Consider the following 26,620-nt stretch of genomic DNA (forward strand, 5'->3'; position numbering starts at 1 on the left):
CCGGATTCGACACTACATCAAACCCCTAAACTGAATGCGGAAGACGAAACCCGGGAAAACACGTATCACCGATCCTAAAGCACACCATGGATTCGAGTGTACCTTGTTAGCCACAAATTAAACACCAATGCTGAAGTGAGGAAGAGAAATTGGCCATGTTCGATCTGACGACGCCAATTCGCCTTGGAAGGGGGAGAAGAAAGTGGCATTGTGCTTACTGTTCTTTTTGGAGGGAGAGAGGGAGGAAGGAACGTACGTAATGTTCAAAGGGTGTGTTCTCCCTCTCTCTCCTCCCTTTTATACGTCCCTCCATCCACAGGCCCTAATTCCGTGGGCTGGGCTTTTAAGCCCAACATGGGCGGACGGGCATTAAGCCCATCTCATATAAAACCATCAAGTTTTACAAGATTAACAGAATCTATTAATTCTATTTCATTCTGTTAATTATGTTTCATCTTTTCCTCCCTTTTGCTTTTGATTATGGTGTATAAATCAAGTGAAGAAAAGAAACTGAAGAGCTAAGCTCTCAGATGAATGTATTACTTGACTGTTCATGAAATCCAGAATACAGCAAAATTACAAACACTCTAAATTCATCAATATTCTTCTTCTTCTTCTTCTTCTTCTTCTTCTTCTTCTTCTTCATTTTATGTTCAACGATTTTCTTCACATGGTGGATGCCTGCGACAAGGAGAGGTTTGCGGAATCAAAGAGGTAGCTCGTTGCCCTCCCTTCAGATGAAGCTCTTGGTAAGGTGCCTGTTCTCATGCTTGAAAACAAGATAGATATGCCGAAGGCGGCTTCGGAGGATGAGCTACGATATCATCTCGGGCTCACCGGCATGACAACTGGTAAAGGGAAAGTGGATCTTGTAGATCAGACTGTTAGACCCCTCGAGGTGTTCATGTGCACCATCGTGCGCAAGATGGGCTATGGCGAAGGGTTCGAGTGGATGTCACAGTACATCAAGTAGAGAGCAGATTTTTTCTTCTCTTGGAAAAGAAAGAAACCGACTCATCCGATTGCTTTCAGATTGAGAGTTCATGATTTGTGGATAGACATGTTTTCATTATGTGAGGACAACGCATTATCGTTTGCTTTTGTTCCGTGTGTTTTGAATTCCACTTGTTGCTCCCCAAAAGAAGACTCTGCCTAGATTGTAAGCTTATAATTATACAGTTGTGTTTTGAATTCCACTCATTGCTCTCCAACCTATATATTAGTCATTGAGCATGAACTATACAAATCTTTCGATGTTGATTTCCTTTCTTAAGTGGACATGTCTCGACCTAGCATCCCAGTACTTCTTATGAACTTCTTTTGCTGTCGCGTTCATGTTCTGGAAATAAAATCTAGCAGTTTACAAGCATAAGTCAGACGTTTCAGGCAAAAAGAGATACTGGCCTCTTATACATTACTCGACACTGATTGATCACTGCATGACTGGTAATTGTACGCTGGTATATCCATTTTGCACATTCGATTTATCAGCAAGATTCACAGAGAATATGCAAGGAAAGTCTTGTGACAAAAAAGCCGCCTGATGAGATTTTCTGGCGTTCGATGTGGGCATATGGTAATGTTAGTTCTTGGAAGATTTCTCGAGCTTGGTACTCGATTCGGGCTAGACTATGTGGCTCTTCAGCCGTGACGTCCAGTGCCGGCTTCTAGGGATTGAAGAGAATCGCAAGGAACAAGCTAAAATCGGCACTTCACTCCCTCCCTCTCGTGCTCGCTTGAATTTCAGCGACACGCAATCCAAAACAAAGCAAAATCAGCCAACAAGGCCAACAACCATTGCCCAACCACCGCACGGCCGTCGCACGACCGCTGCACGGCCGCTGCACGACCACCGCACGGCCGCCGCACGACGACCGCCGTCAACCGCCACCACACAATCGCTACCCACGGCCCACCGACCGCCGTCCCCTTTCGCGGTCAATGGGCTATGGGCAGCAGTTGTGGCGACAACGGTCGGTGGGCAACAACTGGCAACGACAAGCGGTGGTCGTGCGGTGGCCAGCGATGATTGGCGATCCATGAGCAATAAGAAAAAAACGAATAAATACAAAAATTTATAAATCATATCAAACGCATTTCTATTCTTTTTCTATTTCAAGAATAGAAATTTTGTATCGTTACCAAATACGTTATTTTACTCAAAAATTGTTCCCGAAATAGAAATAGAAAGAACTATTTCTAGAAAGAAATTGTTCCCCGAAGTAGAAGTTGTCATGCGCACCCTTAAACTGCAAATGGAGGGTTGGTGGGGACACTTTTTTGATGTCGATTGATGGACCCACGTCCTGGTATAAAAAGCTAAAAAGAGCTTCCCAAACATTGAAAGGCACGAGAAAATATTGACTAGAACTGAAATTCGAGCATGTCAACATACTAGTCTACTCACCGGATAACTCTATAAATGCTAGTACGAGCACCTAAAGGAGGTAAATAGGTACGAAAACGAATTTTTGTAGAGTATAGTATAAAACTTTACTTTTAATCGAAGTATGTTTGACAAAAGACTTTAAAAAGAAAAGAGACTCTAACAATTAAATAAAGTTACGAGCAAAATAAAAGAGTTTAGGGAAGAGAATAAGAACACGAGGTTTATAGTGGTTTGGCTTAATCCAAGCCTACGTTCACTCTCCCGCACTAACAGCCCACCAGCTGGATTTCATTATGAATCAAAAGAGTCGTTACAGTTTCATATCATTGATTCCACAGTGTAGAGACTTTGCTACATTTTCTCAAGGTCTCACAAATGTATAAATTCTCTTTTGAGTACAAGTTTACGCTCAACAATTGAATTGGCAAAAAACAATGAGCTTTAGATTTTGAAATTTATCTATCGCACACACACTCGAATAACTAGAGTGTCTTCCTTATATACTCCTCCATGCCTTCATAACCGTTGGCACTTTCCAAAGGAGTTCTTCCAATCTACCCGTTGGACAGAATCAATTAGGGAGTTCTCGAGTTATTTAAGGAATATGACGATAGCCCACCAATATCGCTCGCCCATACAATTAGGATCTAGGTTTTTATAAGTAGAACCTTCCAAGTATGTTTCGCCATTTAACGGATCCAAATTACCCGAATTAAATCCAAGAATAATAGATTCCGAGATGCTATCTCCAGTAGTGAGATCTTCTTTAGTCGATCGAATCAAATCATTAAAGAAATACTTGAATTTGGATAAGACTTCTGTTGACACCTTATTTAATTTTAGAAAATATAATTAGAAGATAATCTTTGATTAAGAGGGAAATTTTGAAAAAATTGAATTCAAAAGAATTCACAGTCGGATTTTGGAGCCACTATTTTGTTGAGCGGTTGAGCAAATATGTGCAAATCTTCACCTGCAAAAACAAAGTTGAGTGATTCTTCTATAAAAAGCAATGCGAGGTTTCGGAACCAGGGGGTTTTCTCTTCATCTTTCGTCGAAGGAAAAAATAGAAAATTGAAAGAGAAAGAAAAAGTGTGGAGGCTTCTCGGAGTTCGAAAGAAGAAAAAAGAATGAAAGGTTTTTTCATGGCTTTTTCGTTCATGCCTTTGAGGAAAATCTACTGAAGGAAAAGTCAGAAGAAGTGTGCAGAGAAGTGTGCAGAGAGAGAGACAAAGACAGGAGATGTGAAAGCGACGTGAGAGAGAGAGAGAGAGAGAGAGAGAGAGAGAGGTGAGAACAAAAAAATAAAAAGAGGAAAAAGCAAAAGATGAACAACTGTTCATCTTCCTCGTGAATTCTCGTCCGAGTTGCTGCTGCCCTACTGGACGCCGAACCAACGCCTTCAACGCACCAGCCCGCGAGCCCTCCTCGCCGACCCAGCCGCCGGACGCCTCGCCGCTCCACCCCCGACGCCCGCGCTAGTAGCCTGCGCGTCAGCCGCCTGCCCGTGCACCTCCGCGACGCCTCTGCCCGCACCACCGCGCTGCTCCCAAGTCTGAGCGACCTGCAACTCGTCTTTACTGCTCACCGCACCACTACAGCTCCGGATCTACCCCCCGCGCCGGCCCCTGCCACCATCTTTGCCGAGCCCTTCGCTCCCCTGACGACTGGTGCTGCTGCAACTCGCGATCCAACGACATCCGCACCCTTGCTGCTCCTCGACGCTTCGCCGGTCTCTCCCACGAAGCTCTCCACGATTCTGCCCGAAGACCGACGCCACCGCTTTTGCTCACCTGTCACTGGTGCCACTGTTGCTGACCACGCCCAACGATCGAGCGCTGGCGCCACTGTCTTCGAGTTCCAGATTCCGCCGACGACCCACAGCGTCGACGCCGTAGCAGCCCACCGCCGCATCCGCCCGACGCCTGCAACAGCCGCCTCCGCGATCCATCCGTCACCGACGCCTCCACGCACGCAACCACCGCCGCCTCTAGCCCTAGCTCCGCCACCGCGTCCCCTGCCCGAGTGACGCCACTCCGCCAACTCGAACAAGATCCGCACCGCCTGCGCCCGCCGCTGTAGCGCCCAGACCTCCCGCGCTGCTCTTCCTCCGACGCGCCCTCCCAAGCGACACCCGACACCGCCGGCTCGAGCCCCTGCCGCAACTCGCTCCACTCGCGCCCGAGCCCGAGCACCTTTGCTACTGTGACTGACGATCTGCTGCTGTCCTTGCTGCACCTTCATTCTGCCCAAGGTCCTCCCCTGTTTTGTTGCAGGTCTACCTCGCCGGATCTCCGACGAACAGCTCGACCCCTTGGTGAACCACCATTGCAGGCTACCACTTGTGCCGGCGCCACCCCTCGAGAAAGCCGTATCAGGAATAGGTAAAATTCTTGGGCTAAATTTAGTTTGAATATTCGAACTCATTTTTTTATATTCTAACTTGATTTGTTTTGATTTATTTTTATCATTAGGAAATTTGTCATATTAAGTTATGATAATAAAAAATATTGACCCGCGAGACGTCGGGTTAGATTTTTGATTATTTCGACTTTTTATGGCAAAATTCATGAATTATTTTGCATCATTGATTCATATTAAAGTAATATGCCATTGATTTACATGGATGGATTTTATTTTGGCGTGTTATTATTATTTGCTCATCACATATCATGCATCATATTAGATATTTAGGTTTATACACATTTGACATTTGAAGCAACGCATTTTAGTTTTTAGGATTCATGTAGAATTAAAATTATTTTCCTTTAATAAAACAAAAATATAAAAAAATTATATAAAAAAACAAAAACAAAAAAATGTTATTTCATAATGTGCACACCACATGTTGCGCTTTAGTTAGTGGGTAATCGATTAATGTTTTAATATTCTCGTCGTGTAATTTTTTAATAAAAAAAAAAGAAAGGTTAGTATTGCATCACTATCTTTTAATAAGAATTATTAAGTCATTTAAAAAAGAAAACACAAAAAGGTCATTTACTTGGTTAGTTAATAAATTAGTTTATAATTAATCTCATTTCATGTCATCATTGTTAGTGTAGGTTGCATATTTATAAATAAATAAAAAATCATAAAAATCACAAAAAGAGCATGCATATAGAATTACTACGTCATTCAACACATGCATATTTAAGATTATATAAATTAGATTGCATACATATAGTGATAGTTCAAGTTATGCCATATGAATTGCATTTCACATATCTTTAAAGTAAAATCCATGCATATTAAATTTAGATCAAGATTGCATATAATTAATATTTTTAAAAGAAAAAGAAAAATTAGGTGTCATGTCATTTAGAAATCATGTTTAGAACATGTATTTTTATTAGCATTTTTATTTGAATGTTATTTTATTGATTGCGCACCCGCATGACCACCATTTACATGTTAGTAACTTAGGTTTAAATTAATCAACATTGCCTGCAAAATATTTTTAAAATTAAAATAAAAGGTACCGAAAGGGCGTTAGACTAATCTAGCGTAACCATGTCCCCTGGACCTATTGAATCTACGGTTCGCAATAGTAAAGTATTCTCCCATACTTTACTTGGGTTTCTAACCAGTCCTAATTGGTTAGTGGCGGCTCTAAATTGAAATTGCATGTTTAAATGAGTTAATTTCTATCAAGTCGCGATTGGTAGGACTTGGGAGGGTCCATGCCAAGTCTTCGGACTTAGTAATCCATTAACCTAAACTTTAGGATTGCCCTGAAAATTTAGGTCGCGACAACTTCTTCGACGGTCTAGAAACTGTCAATGAGGGCAGACTTTGAGTCTTGAGTCGGCGGTCGCTGGGCGGTTTCAAACTTTGACGAAAGAGTCTACAAGTCTTCGAGACTAGGGCGATGGAAACGTTTGTCGCCTTCAAAACAAATAAGGAAGTTTTCTCCAACAATCTCCCTTTTTTTTATGGTGATAAAACTTTCCTGCAAATTTGGATATTTTTGACCTGCAAGACAATACTCAAGCAAACAATGATATCTCACAAAAGATAAATAGATTAGTAAAGATAGTATTAGATCTGCATCCACAGGAGATAAGTTAGTCCTATAAAAACAACTATTTTTGCCATGAATACCAATAGCGCTTAAGATACCGCAAGCATTAAACAATCAAACCATTAAACGATCAAACAATCCAAATCCAAACCAGTCACAACCAAACAACCAAACAAAAGTAAAGTCAATCACAAGTCAAATCAAACAAGAGTCAAATCTCAAATCTACACCCCATCTCCCCATTTTTTGTCAGCATTAAAAAGGTAGAGACGAAAAGAGAATGGAAGAAAATTAAGATTGTTTTGGAACGTGAACAAGCTGGAAATCTCTCATCAACTAGACAATCCCTTCCAGCTTTTTCAAATCCTCCTTCATTGCCCCACTTCTTCACCCTTGGCGCTTGCTTGAATTTGAAGATTAAAGGCCTGAATTTGATCATGCAAAGAAACCGAAGAGGCTTGACTGGGCATTCCCGCATATTCGAACTTCGCATCCCTGTGGCATAAATCTGGCCTCGCATCTCCATAAGAACAACAAGCGCCTTTGAAAGTCCGCTGAGTTGTCGGGCCTAAGTGCTTGCCTCGCATGATTAGTTTGAGGAGTATTGGCAGATGATAGCATTTCAGCATGAGCACCCAGATTTGGAGATGAAACCTCATGACCTTCCTCAGGAAATTGAGAGGCATATACATCTTCTGGATCTGTAGGTGAGCGGCTAACATCTTCACTAGTAAAAGCAATTGAAGAGGTACCTCTTTTCTCAGCAGCTCCCCTTCTTTCAGTGCCTTCAGGCAGAGAGAAGTACTCTTCATGCTCTGTCTCTTATTATTCTCCTCTGCCCTCTTCTTCTGCAGTTCTTTCTTCCTCTGCTTCTTTCCTTATTGATTCCCTCTCTTCACTCCTTTTCTCTGTCTCTTCTCTGTCTTGATCCTCTCTCTCTTATGTCTCTGGAACAGAGCATTGTAAGCTTATTAATGCAAGAGCGGAAATTGTGACATCTTCCTCATATTCTTCATCTTGCAAGATGAGTGCTAATCTTTTCTTGGATGGAGCTGTCATGGGCTCCTTCCCTTTTCGTTTTGTAGCCATAAAAGCTTGATGAGTCTTGACATGGGTTTTCTCCTTGAATCGCTCCAAAGCCTTGTTCAGCTCTTTCAGACGCATTTTGGAAATCATCTTCAGTCCCACCACCATTTGATCACAAGTTCGTACACACAGAATCTTGGGAGGTTGAATATTCAAATGTCTGAATAACTTAGTAACAAGTGTTGAGTAAGGGGGTTGACCCTTGTCTTTCACCATCGATCTATACATGTGAAACATGATAGTGTGTGGCAGAGAAAACTTTTTGCCAGCGTTGATAGCATACATTAGCCTTGCTTTTGAGTTGGAGACGTCAGTCTTCAAAGTCAATTTGGGTCTAAGGCAATTAATCATGATCTTGTGAAGCAAAATATTTGAGGCATTCATCCTCAAGTACGAAATTCGTCCTTCCGCCATTCCATCCCGAACAAGCTCTACCATCGCACGACCGACAGACACACTACTTGATTGGAATGCCCATCTCTCTACTCCAATCATATCAGCCAATGTGTCCATATCAACTACATAGTCCTGATCTCGAACACTGAAAGAGAATTTATTTGCATCAAAGAAACTTAGATTAAAATAGAAATACGCAGTAAGTTCTGGATGAGCCACTGTTGTCTTAGAACAAAATCGTTCAAGTTGAAATAAGGTGAATTTCTCTCGCAACTTCACGTTCAGAGAATCAAGAAAATCAAAGTCCACACTTCTTGAGTTGATCACCCCTTGCTTTAGCAACTTAGAGTAAAGTCGTTTGTGTTCCTCAAAGCGAAACAAATCTGTCCTTTTGCTTCAAAGATTCGCCACAACATCCATTCTAGGCTTAAAATGAGTGTACATCTTGTCATCATCATTTCCATTTGGTTGCCTTAGACCTCCAACACGTGGATCGCTTGGAATATTCGCAAAGGCTCTTTCAGCCAACCTCGCAAGAGCAACTCCCAATCGTTCCATCGTTCGCAAAGTGGGTTTCATTTCGATACCCTTTTCTCTTTCAAAAATTCATCAATAAAGCTCAAGGGAGTACCTCCTTCCTTCAAGGCAGAGTAGAGCTTAAAGGTAAAGGCAGGCTTTTGAGTTCTTACAGGTTCTGCATCTTCAATAATTTCTTCCTCCGCTCGATGATGAATATCCTGAGGTCTAGCTTGAGGAGATTGACGTGGTTAAGAATGTTGTGGACTCTGCTGCTGTTTTGGAGATTCTTCTTCCTCGGTGAGGTCAAAATGTGCAGGACCCTCACGCATTTGTTGTGGTCCCCTGTTCGCAAGCCTTGAAGAATTTCTTTGGAAAGACATTCTCACAGTCTTTAAGAGATTCCAAACTCATTTCGCAAGAAAGATGAAAACTTTGAGGATTAAACTAGAGAATAAAAGAGAGAAGATGATGTTCTCAGTGCTTTCTAGGGTTTTGTGAGTAAAGCAGAAGAAAAAAAACAGTATATAAAGCAATCGAAGCGAAGTATACGGAACGTCGTAATAGGAAAAATAGAAAATGCCTTTTCAAAAATTAACTGCCTTTTTTAAAATAGATAACTGTAAAATAACTCTTTTTTTTTCCGAAAAGGACTGATTACAAAATTTGGAAAGATAACATCAATTAATTGCAGATTAATAAGCATTTGTACCTTTTCGAGATTTTTATCTAAGAGATAAAAAGGAAATAACTTACAATCAAAAGACTTGATCTTCTAAGTCTGAGTATCCTTAAACTTTTATCCATGAGTCTGAGCTTCTTCAAACTTTAAGATATTAAGTCTGGAACGAATAGACTCAAATTGACTTTTCTCTAGTGGCTTTGTAAAAATATCCGCTAGTTAATTCTTTGAGTCAATGAATTGAATCAAGACTTCTCCATTTTGAACATGGTCTCTAATAAAATGATGTCGAATCTCTATATGCTTTGCTCTTAAATGAAGAATTGGATTCTTGGTGAGATTAATCACGCTAGTGTTGTCACATTTGATCTCAGTGCATGATTCTTCGATTCCAAAGTCTCTTAGTTGTTGTTTTATCCACAAGATTTGAGAACAACAACTTCCAAGAACCACATACTCTGCTTCTGCTGTTGAAAGAACCACTATATTTTGCTTCCTTGAAAACCAAGATACTATCCTATTACAAAGTAATTGACAAGTGCCCGAAGTGCTTTTTCTATCAATTCCGCATCCAACTAGGTCTGCGTCTGAGTATCCAATGAGAGTAAAGTCTCCTTCTTTAGGATACCAGAGACCCAAATTAGAGGTTGTTGCAACATATTTGATTATGCGTTTCGCAGCACTTAAATGAGATTCTTTGGAATCTGATTGAAATCTGGCACAAATACAAACACTAAACAAAATGTCAGGTCTAGAAATAGTAAGATAAAGAAGTAAATCAATGATACTCCTGTATAGCTTCTGGTCAACTTTCTTTCCTCCTTCATCTTTGTCCAACTTCGAGAAACTTGACATTAGTATATCAGTCTATTTGCAATTCTCCAAACCAAACTTTCTAACAAGTTCTTTGGCATATTTTTCTTGGTGAATGAAAGTTCCCGCCTTCAATTGTTTTACTTGAAGTCCGAGAAAGAATGATAGTTCACCCATCATGCTCATTTCAAATTCATCCTGCATAGACTTAGAGAATTTCTTGCACAGATTTTCGTTAGGTGATCCAAAAATAATATCATCAACATAGATTTAAACAAGTAAAAAGTTTTTGCTTTCTCTTTTGATAAACAATGTAGTGTCTACTTTACTTTTAACAAAGCCATTTTGGATTAAAAAATTACTTAACCTGTCATACGAAGCTCGAGGAGCTTGCTTTAAACCATATAGTGTCTTTTTTTAGTTTGAATACAGAGTCCGGTTTCCTTGGGTCTTCAAAACCGAGAGGTTGTTTCACATAGACTTCCTCTTGGATAAAACCATTCAGGAATGCACTTTTAACGTCCATTTGGAATAACCTGAAATTTTTATAACAAGCAAAAGCAAGTAATAATCTAATTGCTTCTAACCTTGCTACCGGTGCGTAAGTCTCATCATAGTCTATCCATTCTTCTTGTGTATATCCTTTGGCCATGAGTCTTGCTTTGTTCCTTATGACTTTTCCTTTCTCGTTTATCCTGTTTTTGAAAACCTATTTAGCTCCAATAACAAATTTACCTTTTGGTTTAGGAGTCAATTCCCAGACATCATTGATACTGAATTGCCTGAGTTTTTCTTGCATAGCTTCAATCCAGCTTTCATCAGTTAAAGCTTCTTCTATGTTTTTGGGTTATATTTCATAAATAAGAGCCACGGCACTAGACCCTTTTCGCCTTTTGGATCTTGTACGAATCCCTTCATCAATGTCACCAATAATGAGTTATATGGGATGACTAGACTTGTGCTTCTAGTTGCTGGTTGGTTTGACAGACTGTTGATCTTTTTCTTCATTTGATTCTACAACAATCGGTCGTTGTTGATCTTCTGAAGTCTGAGCTATTTCTGGGGATTTAGACTTTATAGAGTCCGGAGTGCATTCAAAATCTTCAGGTTGAGTCTGGATCGATTGATTTTGAATGAAGTCTTGAAATTTGACATTCATCGATTCCTCCTGTATTGAGTCTTTTTGTTGTATACTCTGTAAGCTTTGCTAGTGATTGAATATCCAAGGAAGATGCCTTCATCTGATTTTTCTTCAAACTTACCAATTCGATTATTTGCATTTTTCAATATAAAACATTTACATCCAACCACATGAAAATAGGAAACAATTGGCTTCTTTCCTTTGAACAACTCATAGGGAGTTTTCTACAGAATAGGCCTTAAGAAGACTATTAATAATATAACATGCTTTAGAAACTGCTTCAGCCCAAAAACGAGAAAAAATGTTATTTCAATTAAAAGTGTTCTAGTCATTTCTTGCAACGATCTATTCTTCCTTTCCACAACTCCATTTTGTTTTGGAGTGTAAGGAGAGGAAAACATATACTGAAAACCAGATTCATCACAGAATTTCGCAAAGTCTTGATTTTCAAACTCACCTCCATGGTCCGTTCGTATGCTTGAAATAACATACCCTTTCTCATTTTGAACTTTTTTAGCAAATTTTATAAAATAAGAAAATGTTTCAGACTTACTTGCCGGGAAATATACCCAAGTGAATCGTGAATAATCATCCACTATTATTAGGCAATATTTCTTATCACCAATGCTCTGCGTTCTTGCTGGTCCAAAGATATCCATATGTAAGAGCTGCAGCACACGATTAATGGAAACTTGATTTATTGGTTTAAAATAATTTCTAACATGTTTTCCCAACACACATGGTGTGCATAACTCAAATTTTTGGTATGTCAAATTGGGTAATCTACGAACAAGCTTCTTTTCAGAGATCTTGGTTGTTTGCTTCATGTTGATGTGGCCAAGTTTTCTATGCCAGAGGTTAGCTTCCTCTTGAATTGAAATTAGACATTGGCATTTTTCTGATTTGATATCCGTAAGATAGATATTCCCATGTCTTCGCCCCGTGAAAGTCTGAGAGGAGTATTTATTGGTTCCTGAACATATTCCTTCTTGAAAATTGATTTTAAAACCTGTGTCGCACAGTTGGCTGCTCAGCAAGTTGTAGTTGAGTCTTTCCACTAAGGAAACATTACCGATTGTAAGACTTCCAATCTTTACATTCCGTATCCGACAATTTTGTCTTTGCTATTTCCACCAAAAGAAACTTTTCCACCATTAACTTGCATAAGCTTTATGAAACAATTTGAGTCTCCGTCATATGTCTTGAGCATCCACTAACCAAGTACCATTTGACATTTTTCTTGATAGTGACCTGCATTTAAAAAAAAAAAAAACTCAAGCTTTATTTGGTACCCATACTTTCTTGGGTCCAATGGAGTTAGTGCAAAATATGGTCTTTGCCCAAACCTTCTTAACAGGTTTCCAAAACATAGGACATTCTTTCTCAAAATGTTCTGAGTTGTTGCACTTAGAACATTTAAGAACACTACGGCTTACAGGTTTTACAAAGACTTTTTGAAAATGATTTCTATAAAAGTCTTTTGTAGGTCTTTGTTTAATTATTTCCTTTACTTTTGGAAAATCAATTAGAGGGATGGTTTCAGCAGTCATTCCCAAGCTTGATTTGTTAAAATAAGGTCTTTGCGCTGAAAGAATCTTTTCTAATGTCTCAGATCCTATAGAAAACCTTTTTGAAATATTTGAAATATCATTTTTCAAAAGTACATTTTCTTTTGAAAGAGAGTCTGCATTTTCTTTCAAAGTAATAACATTTTTATCTAAATTTTCGATCTTTTCTTTCCAAATAATCTCATGTTGCTTTAGTGCAGAATTTTCCCTTTTTAGTTCAGAAATCTTCTTGAGAGAGGTTTTGAGACTAAGACACAATTCATCAATATATTTAGAGACTTTAGTATGAAGTTTTGAATTACTTACCTCGATTTCACTGTCTGAGTCTGAGTCTGTTTTAGAGTCTGAATCTGATTCTGATTGTGCCATTAGAAAAATAATAGCATAATCATCATCACTCTCTTCACATTCGGTATCTTTCGCTTTGAGAGCCTTTTGTATTTCTCAACTTTTCCTTTCTTTTTCTTCAGTAAGGGACAATTGGGTCCGATGTGCCCTTTTTCTTGCATTCAAAACAAATCACATATTTATCGAATTCATCATCCTCAGCTAATTTATTTTGAAACTTTTGAGAACTTTGTTTCTTCCAATTGAATCTTCTTCCCTTTTTGTTCAGTTTTCTTAACCTTCTTATCATGAGAGCAAGCTTTTCATTGTCCATATCGTCTTCAGAATCTGTAATATCAGAATCATCATTAGATTTTAATGCAATAGATTTTTTACCTTTGGGATCTTCATCTTCATTTATTTGCTCCACTTCATAAGACTGAAGAGTGCCAACTAATTCGTCAACGGAGAGTGGCATGATCCTTTATGTCTCCCTTATTAAGGTCTTTACATGATTCTAATCTTTGGAAAGTCCACGCAGTAATTTGTTAACATTCATGGGCCCAGAGATTAGTTGACCTTGATACTCAAGACCATTCACGATTTCTGTAAAACGACTAAACATGTTAGTGATAGATTCTCCTGGTTTCATTTTGAATGCTTCATATTGACCGAGCAGAATATTGATTCTGGTTTCTTTCACTCGATCGGTTCCTTCATAGGTGATGTGCAGTCTATCACAAACTTCTTTAGCTGTTTCACAAGAAGATATTCTGTTATATTCAGTAGGAGATAATGCACAATATAAGGAATAAATTACTTTTGCATTAAGAGCTTGTCTCTTGGTTATCTCTTCTTGAGTCATCTCGTTGGACTCAACAGCTTCTTTTCCCCCATCTGAGATTGTTGTAGTTTTAGGAATGATTCCTTTGTCTACCACATCCCATTCAAGAGGGTCTTTCAATCTCAGGAATGCCTTCATCTTGTTTTTCCATATACTGTATTCCTTCCCATCAAAGTAAGGCGATCTAGTGTTGCTTTGCCCTTCAACCAAACCTGGAGCCAACATACTAGCCATGGATCGTTAACTCTGAAGTAAAAACACTTCAATTTAGATGAGTACACAGGCTCTGGTACCAATTGTAAATACTAGTACGAGCACCTAGAGGGGCTGAATAGGTGCGAAAACAAATTTTTGTAGAGTATAGTATAAACCTTTACTTTTAACCTGAATCTGTTTTAAAGAAGACTTTAAAAAGAAAAGAGACTCTAACAATTAAATAAAATTACGAGCAAAGTAAAAGAGTTTAGGGAAGAGAATAAGAACACAAGGTTTATAGTGGTTCGGCTTAATCCAAACCTACGTCCACTCTCCTGCACTGACAGCCCACCGGCTGGATTTCACTACGAATCAAAAGAGTCGTTACAGTTTCACATCCTTGATTCCACAATGTAGAGACTCTGCTACACTTCCTCAAGGTCTCACAAATGTAGAAACTCTCTTTTGAGTACAAGTTTACGCTCAACAATTGAATTGGCAAAGAACAAGGAGCTTCAGACTTTGAAATTTATATATCGCGCACACACTCAAATAACTAGAGCGTCTTCCTTATATACACCCACATGCCTTCATAACCATTGGCACTTTCCAAAGGAGTTCTTCCAATCTACCCGTTGGACAGAATCAATTAAGGAGATCTCAAGTTATTTAAGAAATATGACAATAGCCCACCAATCATGCTCGCCCATATAATCAGGATCTAGGTTTCCATAAGTAGAACCTTCCAAGTATGTTTTGCCATTCAACAGATCCAAATTACCCGAATTAAATCCAAGAATAATAGATTCCGAGATGCTATCTTTAGCTGTGAGATCTTCTTTAGTCGATAAAATCAAATCCTTAAAGAAATACTTGAATCTGGATAAGACTTCTTCGACGGTCTAGAAACTATTAATGAGAGCAAACTTTAAGTCTTGAGTCTGGCGATCTGGCGGTCTTCAGACTTTGACGAAAGAGTCCGCAAGTCTTCGACTAAACCGATGGAAACGTTTTGTCAACTTCAAAACAAATAAGAAAGTTTTCTCCAACAAACTCGTCCAGGCCCCCACCGCGTTAGAACCTGACACACACTCTCCTTCCCTCTATTGCTTTTCCCTCTTCCCTTGACACACTAGAATCAGAGCTCCAACCAATAGTTTCTCCAATCGAACAAGCCTTTGGATGTTTGGGAAAATCTTTTCAACTTTCTATACCAGGAGGTGGGTCCATCAATCAGCATCAAAAAGGGTGTCCCCACCACCCACTATGGCAAATTTAGGTTTAACTCACCCGAACTACTACAGGAACGTCTCTCCATCTCTCTCTCCCTGCATATATAAGAAGAACCCTAGATCCCAACTTCAATAGAACCCTTCCTTTTGATCATTTTAGAAAATTCTATTCGGATAGACAATCATGGGAGAGTTCAGCTGCAGCACCATGATCACGTCCTCCATCCCTGAGGCCAAGGCATTCGAGGCCATTGTCAATGCCAACAACCTCATCTCTGGGGTCCTCATGCCAATCCTCAAGAGCGTTGAGTTCGTCGAGGAGTTCACTTCCATCGAAGGTTAGTAACACAAATTGGTTACCGTTAACATCGCAATGTCTTTAGTCAATAGGATTGCAACACGGTGGTGGCACAGTAAACTGGCGACTCCTGAGAATGTGAGGTCACTGTTTGTTCCTTTTATAAAGGCAACCGAGACAGGACAATGAAGCACAAGGTCGAGGCCCTGGACAATGACAACTTCACCTACTGCTATTCAATCACTGAGGGCGACGCGCTGGGAACCACCTTCGAGATGATCACCTACTAGGTGAAGATCACCATGTCGCCCAAGGGAGGCTCGGTGTGCAAGAACACGATCAAGTACTTTGCCAAGAACGACGCGGACATCACAGAGGAGAAGATCATGCAAGTGAAGGAGAAGGCATCCGCGTTGTCCAAGGCCATCGAGGCTTATCTGGTGGCAAACCCTCATGTCTAGGGTGTCACTGTATGGTTTTATTTCAGGAAGTTGGTACAGTGGGTTTTTTTTTTTTTTTTTTTTTGGTCTGATGGTGCAGTGGTTTTGTGTAGTTTTATTATCCGGAAGTTGGTGTAGTGGTTTTGGGGTTTTTATTTTACTCTTATTTGAGCGGTGGTTCTGGATATTGTGAGCAGGGAAGGGCTATATGTCTTCGTGTAATTACCCAGCAAATGAGGCGCTATCGCCAGCCCGGTATGTCACTATGGGCAGTGGGCAAAAGAATCCCATCTCAAGAGCCGTTTAAATTCATGTTTTCCCCGGAATGCGCTAAAATTTTCTGAAAGATGGCTTTACCAGCAGACCATGGGAAATATAAAAAAATGTGCCCAAATACACGACTTGGAATGCGCTAAAATTTTGCAGCAAGTATTGTAGGTGCACCATGATGACTCCTCGATAACGAGTCCTCAATAGATAAAGAGACTTTTGCAGGTATCGAATCGCATAGTTCCTCAATGTTCTGTCCAAACCAGAAATAACAAACGCCGGTCTCTATAAGCGCCAAAACATACAGGCCTTTGAGATCTTCTTCTCCATTATCAATGCATCTGCTGTCAAGATAGACTGCAGGATGCTCCATGGACAGTGTACAGCTTGCTGAGTTCGTTTGCCACCATCAACTTACCAAACAAAAATATATCTTTGTTGACACCTCATTTATTTCTTTCAAATACATCTTAAAAAATTTTTAATTAATTAATTAATTAATTAATTTAAATTGGGCTCGATCCAATTTTTTCCCAAGGATCTCAGGTCGGATACATCGCAAAGCGGTCAGTCATAGCTCGACTGGTCTTGAACTCGCCCTATGACCGCCTTCTTCGAGCCGGGTAGGGATTTCCGCAGTCGAAACTCATTTCCATGAACTCCCTTCTCCGAGCTTGCCCTATGACCGCCTTCATTTCCTTCTTATTAGATTCACCCTGGTTTCTATTTTGCTCCTCTAATTTCGAACGCTCAGAATGATTTCCGTCTACATGCATTTAGAGAAAGCCCATGTCAACTCTTAAGCTATGCATGCATATGCATCCAGCTACTGTTACTTCCTTCAACCTCTCGTCCGTGCAAGTGACTGTAGACTTGTGGGGTCTCAGAAAATGTCTTTGTCTACACGGTTTCACCTGCTTACCATGTTCAGAACATATTCTTGCCACACACCACTTCTTCCATATAATCTTTTAAAGATAAATGGACAGATGACTAACTTGTTATTCATGTAAAATCCCTAATACCCGATAACTAAACCAATAAACATCAACATAATCTCCTAGTCACATTCGAAATATTTTTTCCCTGTCACGTCCAGCATCAAAATCCCAACGCTCCAAATTATCGTTTCACTGGCACATATCAAGTAAGCTCACATTAGAAATAAAAGCTTGTGCCTAGTCATTTACTCGATTCTAGCCCAAAATTTTTATTGCATCAGCACGATCCACGAACTTAATTAAGTACTTCAAATGCAGCCTCACCTCACTCAGTATAGGTTACCGATGGTTCATTATTTAATGCCCTGATTCATAGATAGGTTAACCAAGTTTGGGAGATATAAAGTACAGCTTTGAAATAAATAAATAAAATAAAATAAAATAAAATAAAATAAAATAAACCTGAGCCACACGGACCGACTAAGTTTCTTATATCAGTTGGCTTAATCTTGACATTAAATAGCTCCCAAGTTTCAACCCTATTTAAAGCACAAGCCACCCAGTCTAGCTCGATGTAAAGCTCACGCATCGAGTAGCCACGTGATTGCTCAAAAGCTAGGTATGGTCATAACACATAGCTTTTCTGGAAAAACAGTAATGCAGACTTAGGGAAACAAGGTTTGAAGCGCTTGCTTAAGTACATGTGACATGCGACATTCTTACATAATTTAAATGCTTGACCAGAATTGATAGAATAACCAAAGTAAACGTTCCTACTTTCGTTTACCCTTACACTGCAGAACCTGCATAAAGCACCAAACAGCTGTAAAGAAAGAGGTCTAGAGAAGGACAAATTAAACACACCATTCGAAACGGCGATGGCAGATATAATCTTCGTTGGAGTTCTAAACCTTTTTAAAGAATTTCCTGCCATGGGATCAAATTCACATATCATCCCATCAGCACCACCAGTGTCAGCACGTGACCCTTTTTCAGAAAAGGAGATGACAGTGACACCCTTGCACATGAGAAGCAGAATATAGGAAACTTGCTAGAGTGTTAGTGCCTACAGAACATTAATGATCATTCACTCTACCACTTCAAAACACAATGGAAAAAGAGAGCAGCTAAACCTCATGAAGAAAAAAGAACCATTCATCATCACTCCCAAAAGTTGCGATCATGATAATCCTAAATTCCTCATTTCTGTTCATGATAAGACATCCTCTTCATGTTTTCTCACTCCGTGAGAGACTTCAGAAATGTCTCTATCTTGATATAAGAAACTCAAATTCCTTAAAAGCTACTAAGCCCATACCATTACAAGTTATTGAATTAATTTGCCAAAAAAAGGAAGTTTTCCACTTCCTGAAAGTCGCAAGAAAAAGCTTTTCGGCTGTAAATCCTGGAGCAAGCAATGCCGATCCTTTTTCAAACATTCACATTCTATACCCCAAATAATGGGCAGATATATTATATTCACTGGGTTAGTGACCAAAATGACAGTCCCAATTCAGCATAAAACTGAGCACTCCATTGGCAAGATAATATCTAATCCAACGTACAGTTTTTGGATTTACGCTACTCTACTAATAATGTCGAAAGAATGCAGTCGGCGAAGAAGCAACAGACTGCAATGAATTAAGATTAGAAAATCTTTTAGAAACAACTTAACCAGAAAACCACAACATAAGGGTCATTCACGGCCAACAACAAGCAAGAGATTCCAAGATACTTGGCAGGTAACTCACACAGGGTGACAGTCAAAGAGCCCTCATGCTTTCTTTTCCTCTACAATCACCACAGTCGCAGGCCGAATTAGTTACTTCAAATTATAGCGAAAGCCCACCACCCACAACAGATATCAAGAGGCAAAACTGTCTCTCAACTTCCATAAACGTGTTTAATAAGCACTCAAAATCTCTATTTCTAAAATAGAAATTTGCTTTAAAAGAATAAAATTTTTATTTATAGGAGACAGCGGTTAGCCAACGGCCGATGTACGGCAACCTTCGTCCGGCGTCCGGTGACCAAAGCCAAGTGGCCAATTGCTGACATCCAACATCCGGGGACCCGAGGCAAGCGACCAACGTCTAGCATTTGGCAACCCATGGCGGGCGGCGGGTGAGCAACAAGCGATAACGAGGGTGAATAATGAGAAAAATTTTCATTTCTCATTTTTGTTCTAAAAATAAAAAGGCTAAAAATTTTAACTTTTAATTTCTACTCAAATTTATTTCGGAATAAAAATATGTTACGTAAATAGAAAAATAAAATTACATTATCAAATAGATTTTTATTCCGGATATGTTTCGAAAATGAAAAAAATAATAAAATAGAGAAACAGAAAGTTTATCATGTACGCCCTTAAACTATTCATTCCTTGATGATGCTTTGAGAATGTAAATATTGTAAGTGGTATAATTAGTTCTTTTTTATCATCTAAAAGCCACAAAGATAGATGGACTCCTCATATGATTGATTTTCGAGCTCTAGCACAAATGAGGACATATATAATCTCTGGAAAAATTTTGAATAGAAAATAGTAAATATTAGATCAGTCGTCATGCCCCTTCACACTTTTTAATAGAAAATAGTAAAAATTAAATGAGTCGCCGTGCCCCTCCACACTGTGCTGGCTTGTACCTTTATCCTCTTCCTCTTTCCACATTGTAAAGTATGACCAACAATATTCTCAATTACGAAATGGCTCAATTAACTTTGGAAAAAAAAAAAACTCATTTTTACATGACGAAATTTCAAATGAAAGTTTAAGCGAACTGCTTTCTCAAAAAAGGGTCAAGATTCAATCTTATCTCAAAAAAGAGATTAAAATGATCAATCTAGTTTCAAATAAGAACCCAAATCGCAACCGGCAGAATCTCCCCGACCGCTTATTTTGACCGATTTAATAAAGGCAATATTGTCGATATGGCCCAATTCAAAGAGGCCCCAAATTGAAGAAGCTAGGGTTCCTCTTACTTGAATCTTCCTCGAAGAAGTTAACGTGCCATCGGAGTCAAATTGATTTTGGAATTTGCTTCAATCTGGCTAGGTTCATAACTTGAGTTGAAGAAGTGTTTGTTGATTGATGCAACCTCGAACCAATTATTATTTAATAATGAAGAATTCGTTTGCTGCGATTAATTTCACTCAAAAAACACGAACTACACCAGGATTGCGGGAAGGGCGTGAATTCCATCTAAATTTTAGCATCCTAAATTGGGGCTGCCGATTCTTCCTTCATTCAAAAGAAGATGGTTGTAGCTTGCTCAAGCAATATGCCGGCAAGGTATGTGAGTATATCGTGAAATACCACAACAATGACAGCGATGGAAGTGATGGCGAGGGAACTTTTTTCATTTTTTTTTAGTGTTGCTTCGACTTGTTTGGTGGTGGACTTAATGGGTATATTTGGTGGGAATCGATATACGTGAGTTGCATTTTGTAATGATAAGTGGTATCCACTGTGAATTTTTTAATTCGATATGTTGCCATGGTAGTCATCATCTTGCAATCTTCTACTATTTTCATTTTTTGGGTGTATGTTGTGTTATTCATTGGAGTTGTGAATCTCCCGTTATTATCTCCATCGAATAAAGGCAGTAGAGGACATTTGATCGACTCGACTGCTCTTTTGGCATTTGATGTGATTTGGCTCATCAGATATCCATCGATGATCAATTAAGGGTAGGTGTGGGGGACAATCTCTCTAGCATTTTTTGAGATTTTAATGAAAAGTTGTCACCAATATATAAAATGATAGTAAAGAGGGGGATGTGAGGACCTCAAAAAAAAAAGTGATGGAAGACAAAGCAAACTTTTTAACATGTGCAATAGCAACAAGACCATATTGGAATAAGCTAGTCGGTAGAGATTTAGTCTATTGGCAAGTTCAGGTCTTTATTTTAAACTAATTTAGCCACACCAAGCCCCTACGTGAGATAAGATCTACTCCCAATCCTTTTTGTAAGAAAGTAACTTCACTTCATATTCTTATTTGAAAAATCCCTTTTTTTATATATGCATGTAAGATTTTCATCCCTGGAAACAATTTCCTTGAGATTCATGTTCAAGCCACAAGAAATGTCTTGTCAAACAAGCATTGCACCACACGACTTTTTGGGAAAAGTGAGCAGACAAGGAACTTGGACATTAATACAGAGAATGCTAACACAACTAAGAAGAAAAAAAATAGACATCAATACCCAGTTAGCTTAAGATTCAGGTGTAAGGTAAACCATTCGTCGCTATTGTCTTCTCTGTAAACTTCATGACCCGTTCTATAATTTCGTGGAAGAACATCGATTACGACAAATGGTGATGAACAAATATCGAGATGGGACTTGATCTTCCACATCGCAGGACTACTACTACTCTGTAGAGCAGTGGAACTAAAAGAAAGAACAGAAATCGATGCGACGCCTTGGTAAATAGTTCTTGAGGTCCAGTGATAACGGTCTAGCTGAAAGAATGGTGTGTACCTGTGTGACCTAGAATGACAAACTTCATCTGCAGAACACTTTAATTCGACAGCCACAGCCTCGAGCAATGATTAACCCGTGCTTAGTTCTTGCCATCTTCCTCCTATAATGAATGACATTACGGATGAAGACGAAAGCTTCCCAGCAGAAAAGAGCAGAAACGTGAAGATGAATGCAGCGAGACATGCATAATTTGAAAGGAGAGAGCCGCCTTGCTTGCACTTCCGCATGACCTCATCAAGAATCACTTTTCATATAGTCACATATGATTTCATCTCACATGAAGTCGTTCCAGATAAGGAAAAAAACGTTACAATGAAGTTACACCCCCCAAAACAAAGATTATGAGAAGAAAGAAAGAAAGAGAGAGAACTGCTAAGTACAAAAAGAAAACAATCTAAGGTGACCCCCTCTTCTACCAAAAATTTCCTTACATCATGAATGAAGAAATGAGGCTGTACAAACAACTTTCAAATAGACAACTGCGATCGACGACCATACAATTCAACTGGCGGACTGAGAGGTTTCTTCTTTCGAACATGTCCCACCTTCTTGAAAAGGAATCTGGCGCCAATTTGAGGCTGCAGAACAGGTAGGATTGATCCTTTATGGAAAATATCACAAGGCTGCCGAATTACCAATGGCAGTTATGCTAGATATGCCAGCTGAGGAAGAATTTGAGGATGAGCCTGCAAGCTCAGGACATGGTTCAGGAAGCACAGATGACGAAGAACCCGAAACATCGGAACAAATCCAAGATGTCACTGAACCAGAGTTGAGGGACAAGGAGATATTAGACAAAGAGATGGAAGTGAATGGAGATTCGCTAATTCCTGTGAAATTTCCAGCAACCGTGATGCTTCTTCCCACCACATTCTTTAAAGTAATGTAGCGCAAAACTGGGAGAGCATTTGGATCGAAATTTTCATCCGGATGAGACCCAAAGTGACCCTTTGCACCAAATGCTATGTGGACGTCATCCATGTCAACATCAGATACAGTTATGTCTTCGATGTAGCCGCCTCGGCCCCGTGTTGTTCGGAATTCTACGCCACTTGATGAGCTGTATATGCTGACATGATTCACGTGGACATCGGAAATCCCACCAGACATCTCGCTACCAAAGGCAATCGCAGCCCCGGAGTATGACTGCAAGTACGCCCGCCTAATGTAAACGTGAGAGGTGGGCCTGCTGTAGGAAATTCCATATTCATCCCATCCACTCTTGAGCGAGATGGAGTCATACCCCATGCTAATGCTGCAATCCTCTATGCATACATTGTCTGAGGAATCTGAAATTTTTCCATGAAGAACAAAATATATCAGTTAATTTGTATTGACATTAATTATCAGGGTATACCAAACAGATTTAACCGAATAATGGGCTTGGCAGTTGAAGAGTTTGCTGTGGCCAGAAGTATAAGCCCCGATTGAGGGAGAGGGAAAGGAGGGCAAAAGAAGAAGATTATACGAAATGCATGATTAGGTCTTGTGCATAAACTCTCAGAACAGAAGCAGCTACATCAATTATCAAGTTTTCCAATGTCACCGGATTTTCTTCTTCTCTCCATGAGATCCCCAAAAAAAAAAAAAAAAAAAAAAAAAAAAATGTTTCTCATAGGAGTAAAAAGCATCTTGGAATTGTTTCAAAGACATGTCCAACTTGCTTTTGGCAAAGAATGAAGAACTTAACCAACTGCCAGTGTTACTCTAGCGAAAGATTCAGACAATCATAACCATTGCCTTCACTAAGTTAACCCATTACAGACTTGGGAACTGATAAAACTTACTGCATAATGCAGAGGTATATTAAAGACTGAAGCAATTGTTCAGCTATGCATTTTCCTTAGTCCAAACCACTGCGTCACTGACCTGGTACAATGCCAACAGTCTGAGGGGATTCTGGTGAAGCACTAATTGAAACATTCTGGATGTGCACATCACTGCATTATACCAAAGGAATGATGATAAATTTCATATGCACAACTAAAATTAAAAAAGTGATGGGTGACATATCAACAATGGGGCTCTCACAAGCATACCTGCAATAGACTGGATGGATGTTATAGGCAGGAGCGTTCAAGAATGTAATGTTTGACACCACTACATGTTTTGCCTCTACAAATTCCACAAGATGAGGGCGACTGTAGTTCAAGGAGTGACTGGTGAATAAATCCCACCAAAATGAGCCTTGACCATCAATTGTTCCATTATCACCTAGAGCATTTATAAATCAATGGATTGCTTGAATGAGGCTTGGTACTAGCATGTGCAAACAAACTATAGCAGCAGCAGGCAAAGTGAAGAATCTGAGTACCTGTTATCACCACATCACGCAACCCATACGCATTTATCAAGCTTCGGTATCTTCTTCCTGGAGTTTCTATCCCGCGTCCATAAGATGGGAGAGGTTCCACAATATCCCAGTGAGATGGGTCCTGAATACGTGAGCGAGACAATGCATCATGCAAGATTTAATATTGCTTTTTGCTCATTACACTCAAAGTAAGAACATCAAAGCATCAGCAAATTTTACCTGAGATGCAAGAACCGTGGCCCCTCTTTCCAAGAAGAGAGTGAGATGGCTAGTGAGGTTAAAACTTCCAGTGAGCCACCTCCCAGGAGGCACGTAAAGCTGAGCGCCTCCCTTGTCAGCAAAGGACTTGAGGTAGAAAATGGCATTCTGGAAGGCAACGGTGTTTAGAGTTTTCCCGTCTCCAACAGCCCCAAACTCCGTTATAGACACACTATGCGGTCTTGGATCCAAATTCAATGCCAGTTTATACTCACATTGCCTATCACTATCTCCTCCTCTTGTACTCACGGCATTGCTCAGTGCCAGAAGCAAGAGCAATGCTCCTGAAAGGCACAAATGATTCACGGGAAATTAAAAACTGAGTATATTGTCAGAAACTTTTTTTTTTTATTTTGCGAATGGATATAACTCATTTTTCCACACATACACAAGCATCAGATTCAGCAAGCCATCCCTGCTGATATGAATGAATCCAAAGGGTGGTAATTGCAAACTATATCAGCCCTCTAAATTTATGGTGAACTCCAGGAGAAACAATAACAGACACCGGATAGAAACATAGTCTGAGAGTACATCGGCCACTTCCACCGTACAACGCCAGTAATATTCAGCAAACAAGCAGCAAAATCGCTGTACGGGACAGATTCGAAGAAAATGTCCCAAGAAACGCAAAAACTGTAGAATCCAATGCAGGCAACCAGCCCAACCTGAACATCAGATTAGGAAAAGATCGAAACTCTAGAACAAGTAGACAAACCATCTCAGAGAGCAAGAACAAAGTGAAAGAGCACGAGTTGATGAAACATCCAACCAGTTATCGATACCACCACCACCAAAGAAGAAGAAGAAGAAGAAGAAGAACATTATTGGAGCAAAGAACCAACGAGCATAGGCACGACTAGAAGTCCATCGAATTGCCATCTCTCAAACAAGTACGAACTTCGGCACGAACCCACAAGACTAAGGAAAGCAACCAAGCCATGCACAGTTCAAGGGAACCGAGAATCAAACAGAAACAGGGCCGGGAAGTCGGTTCGTCATTCGCAACAAGAAAGAGCGGAACTCGGACAAGTCCCGGAAAGCTAAAAATGGCGAAGACGTACTTACTAGCATCTTCCTCAGTCAAGAGAGCCTCCCCTGCAAACACGAAAGACGCCAAAGAGACGACGACAACGACAACAGAAGCCGATGCAGACAGACAATTTGCAGCAGTAACAGGAGGAGGAGGAGGAGGAGGAGGAGGAGGAGAATTCAAGAATCGCCCCCAGGAGAGATAAAGAAGAAAAAAAAAAAGGAAAAACAGGGGTGGAGCTATTGGTGTTTGTATGTGAATCAATGGCATTGATGGCATATAAATGGGGACACATAAATTATTTCCCCAATGAGTCCGCACGAAGACAACGACAGCTTTCCCATGCAAATCAAGCTCGTCAAAACGAGAAGAAGGAATCTTATAATTCTGGCAAAGCCACACTAATTACCATTAATTATCACTAATTGCTCCTACTCCAGGGTCGACCATGATTAATAACGTCTCTCGCCGACAGATCTGCTGAAAACGGAAGAAAGAGAAGAGTGTCGTTAGAGAGAGAGAGAGAGAGACTGTGTGTTCTGCGAGTGAGGTGAGAATTTTTACCGTGCAGCAGCAAGAACAGGGAAAAAGGAAAACAGAGTACTCTGTTTTCGGCTCATATCTGTCAAAGTTGATTAGCTGTATAGCCTGTAATGACGACATTAAAAAAATGGTCAATTTAAATTCCCCCAAATATATAAATAAATAAAAACACCAGCCTAAATGGAATTTTAGGCCGGACTCGAGAAAAGATGAATTTAATTCGATTCGCGAAAAGATCATCCCTAATGTTATTTAATGACGTTTCAATGGCTCGACTTACTAGGCAATTTTGCTTTATAAATAATATTATTACTTACTATTTAGCCGAAAATTCGATAGATGATTATAGTAATCTCGTCCGGATATATTCCATCTGAATTCAACGAAATTATATGAAATTAAAATTACCGATCTAATCTCTTGGGATCTCGATCATGCCCCTTATAATCTATGCCGATTTTTCTAATTTCGATTTCAACTTTGCGACGGAATATCGGTGGCGACGAGGTTGGGACAAAATCATGATAAGGACGAGTACTTAGGGAGGGGCCTTGCAATTGTCACTGTGGAAGGGAAATTAATCATGACACGTGTCGAGCGGAAAGTTGGGTAGCACGGGGCGTTTGGTGCCGCCCCGGGTGATCAGGGGACGTGGGGAGGGGAATAAAACCCTAGAGAGAGAGAGAGAGAGAGAGAGAGAAGCATGTGCGCTGACAGAGGTGAGTGGGACCCGCGTCCAATCATGGCCCAACGATGCTAGCCTGGCGTCAATCACATGACAGAACATACTAGTTAGAGATAGAGAGAAGAGAGATCTCCACCGTCC

The 26,620-nt window shown here is 39.9% G+C and overlaps 2 protein-coding genes across 2 annotated transcripts; one reads left to right on the plus strand and one right to left on the minus strand.

Moving 5' to 3' along the window:
* Positions 1-15,394: 15,394 nt before the first annotated feature.
* On the plus strand, positions 15,395-15,798 carry LOC104455308 (major strawberry allergen Fra a 1-3-like). The gene is made up of 2 exons (XM_010070122.3): positions 15,395-15,548; positions 15,677-15,798. The coding sequence occupies exons 1-2, from the start codon at positions 15,395-15,397 to the stop codon at positions 15,796-15,798; spliced, it is 276 nt and encodes a 91-aa protein (XP_010068424.1).
* A 6,061-nt stretch (positions 15,799-21,859) lies between these two features.
* On the minus strand, positions 21,860-24,509 carry LOC104436866 (probable polygalacturonase; the record flags this gene model as incomplete). Its single annotated transcript, XM_010049723.3, has 5 exons — positions 21,860-22,935; positions 23,516-23,586; positions 23,686-23,860; positions 23,961-24,081; positions 24,180-24,509. Coding segments are annotated over 5 exons (1,371 nt in total), but the record flags the coding sequence as incomplete, so codon positions are not given.
* Between the last annotated feature and the right edge of the window lie 2,111 nt (positions 24,510-26,620).

The sequence above is a fragment of the Eucalyptus grandis genome, chromosome 1 (genome assembly GCF_016545825.1).
Source record: "Eucalyptus grandis isolate ANBG69807.140 chromosome 1, ASM1654582v1, whole genome shotgun sequence".
In the NCBI taxonomy this organism is placed as follows: Eukaryota; Viridiplantae; Streptophyta; class Magnoliopsida; order Myrtales; family Myrtaceae; genus Eucalyptus; species Eucalyptus grandis.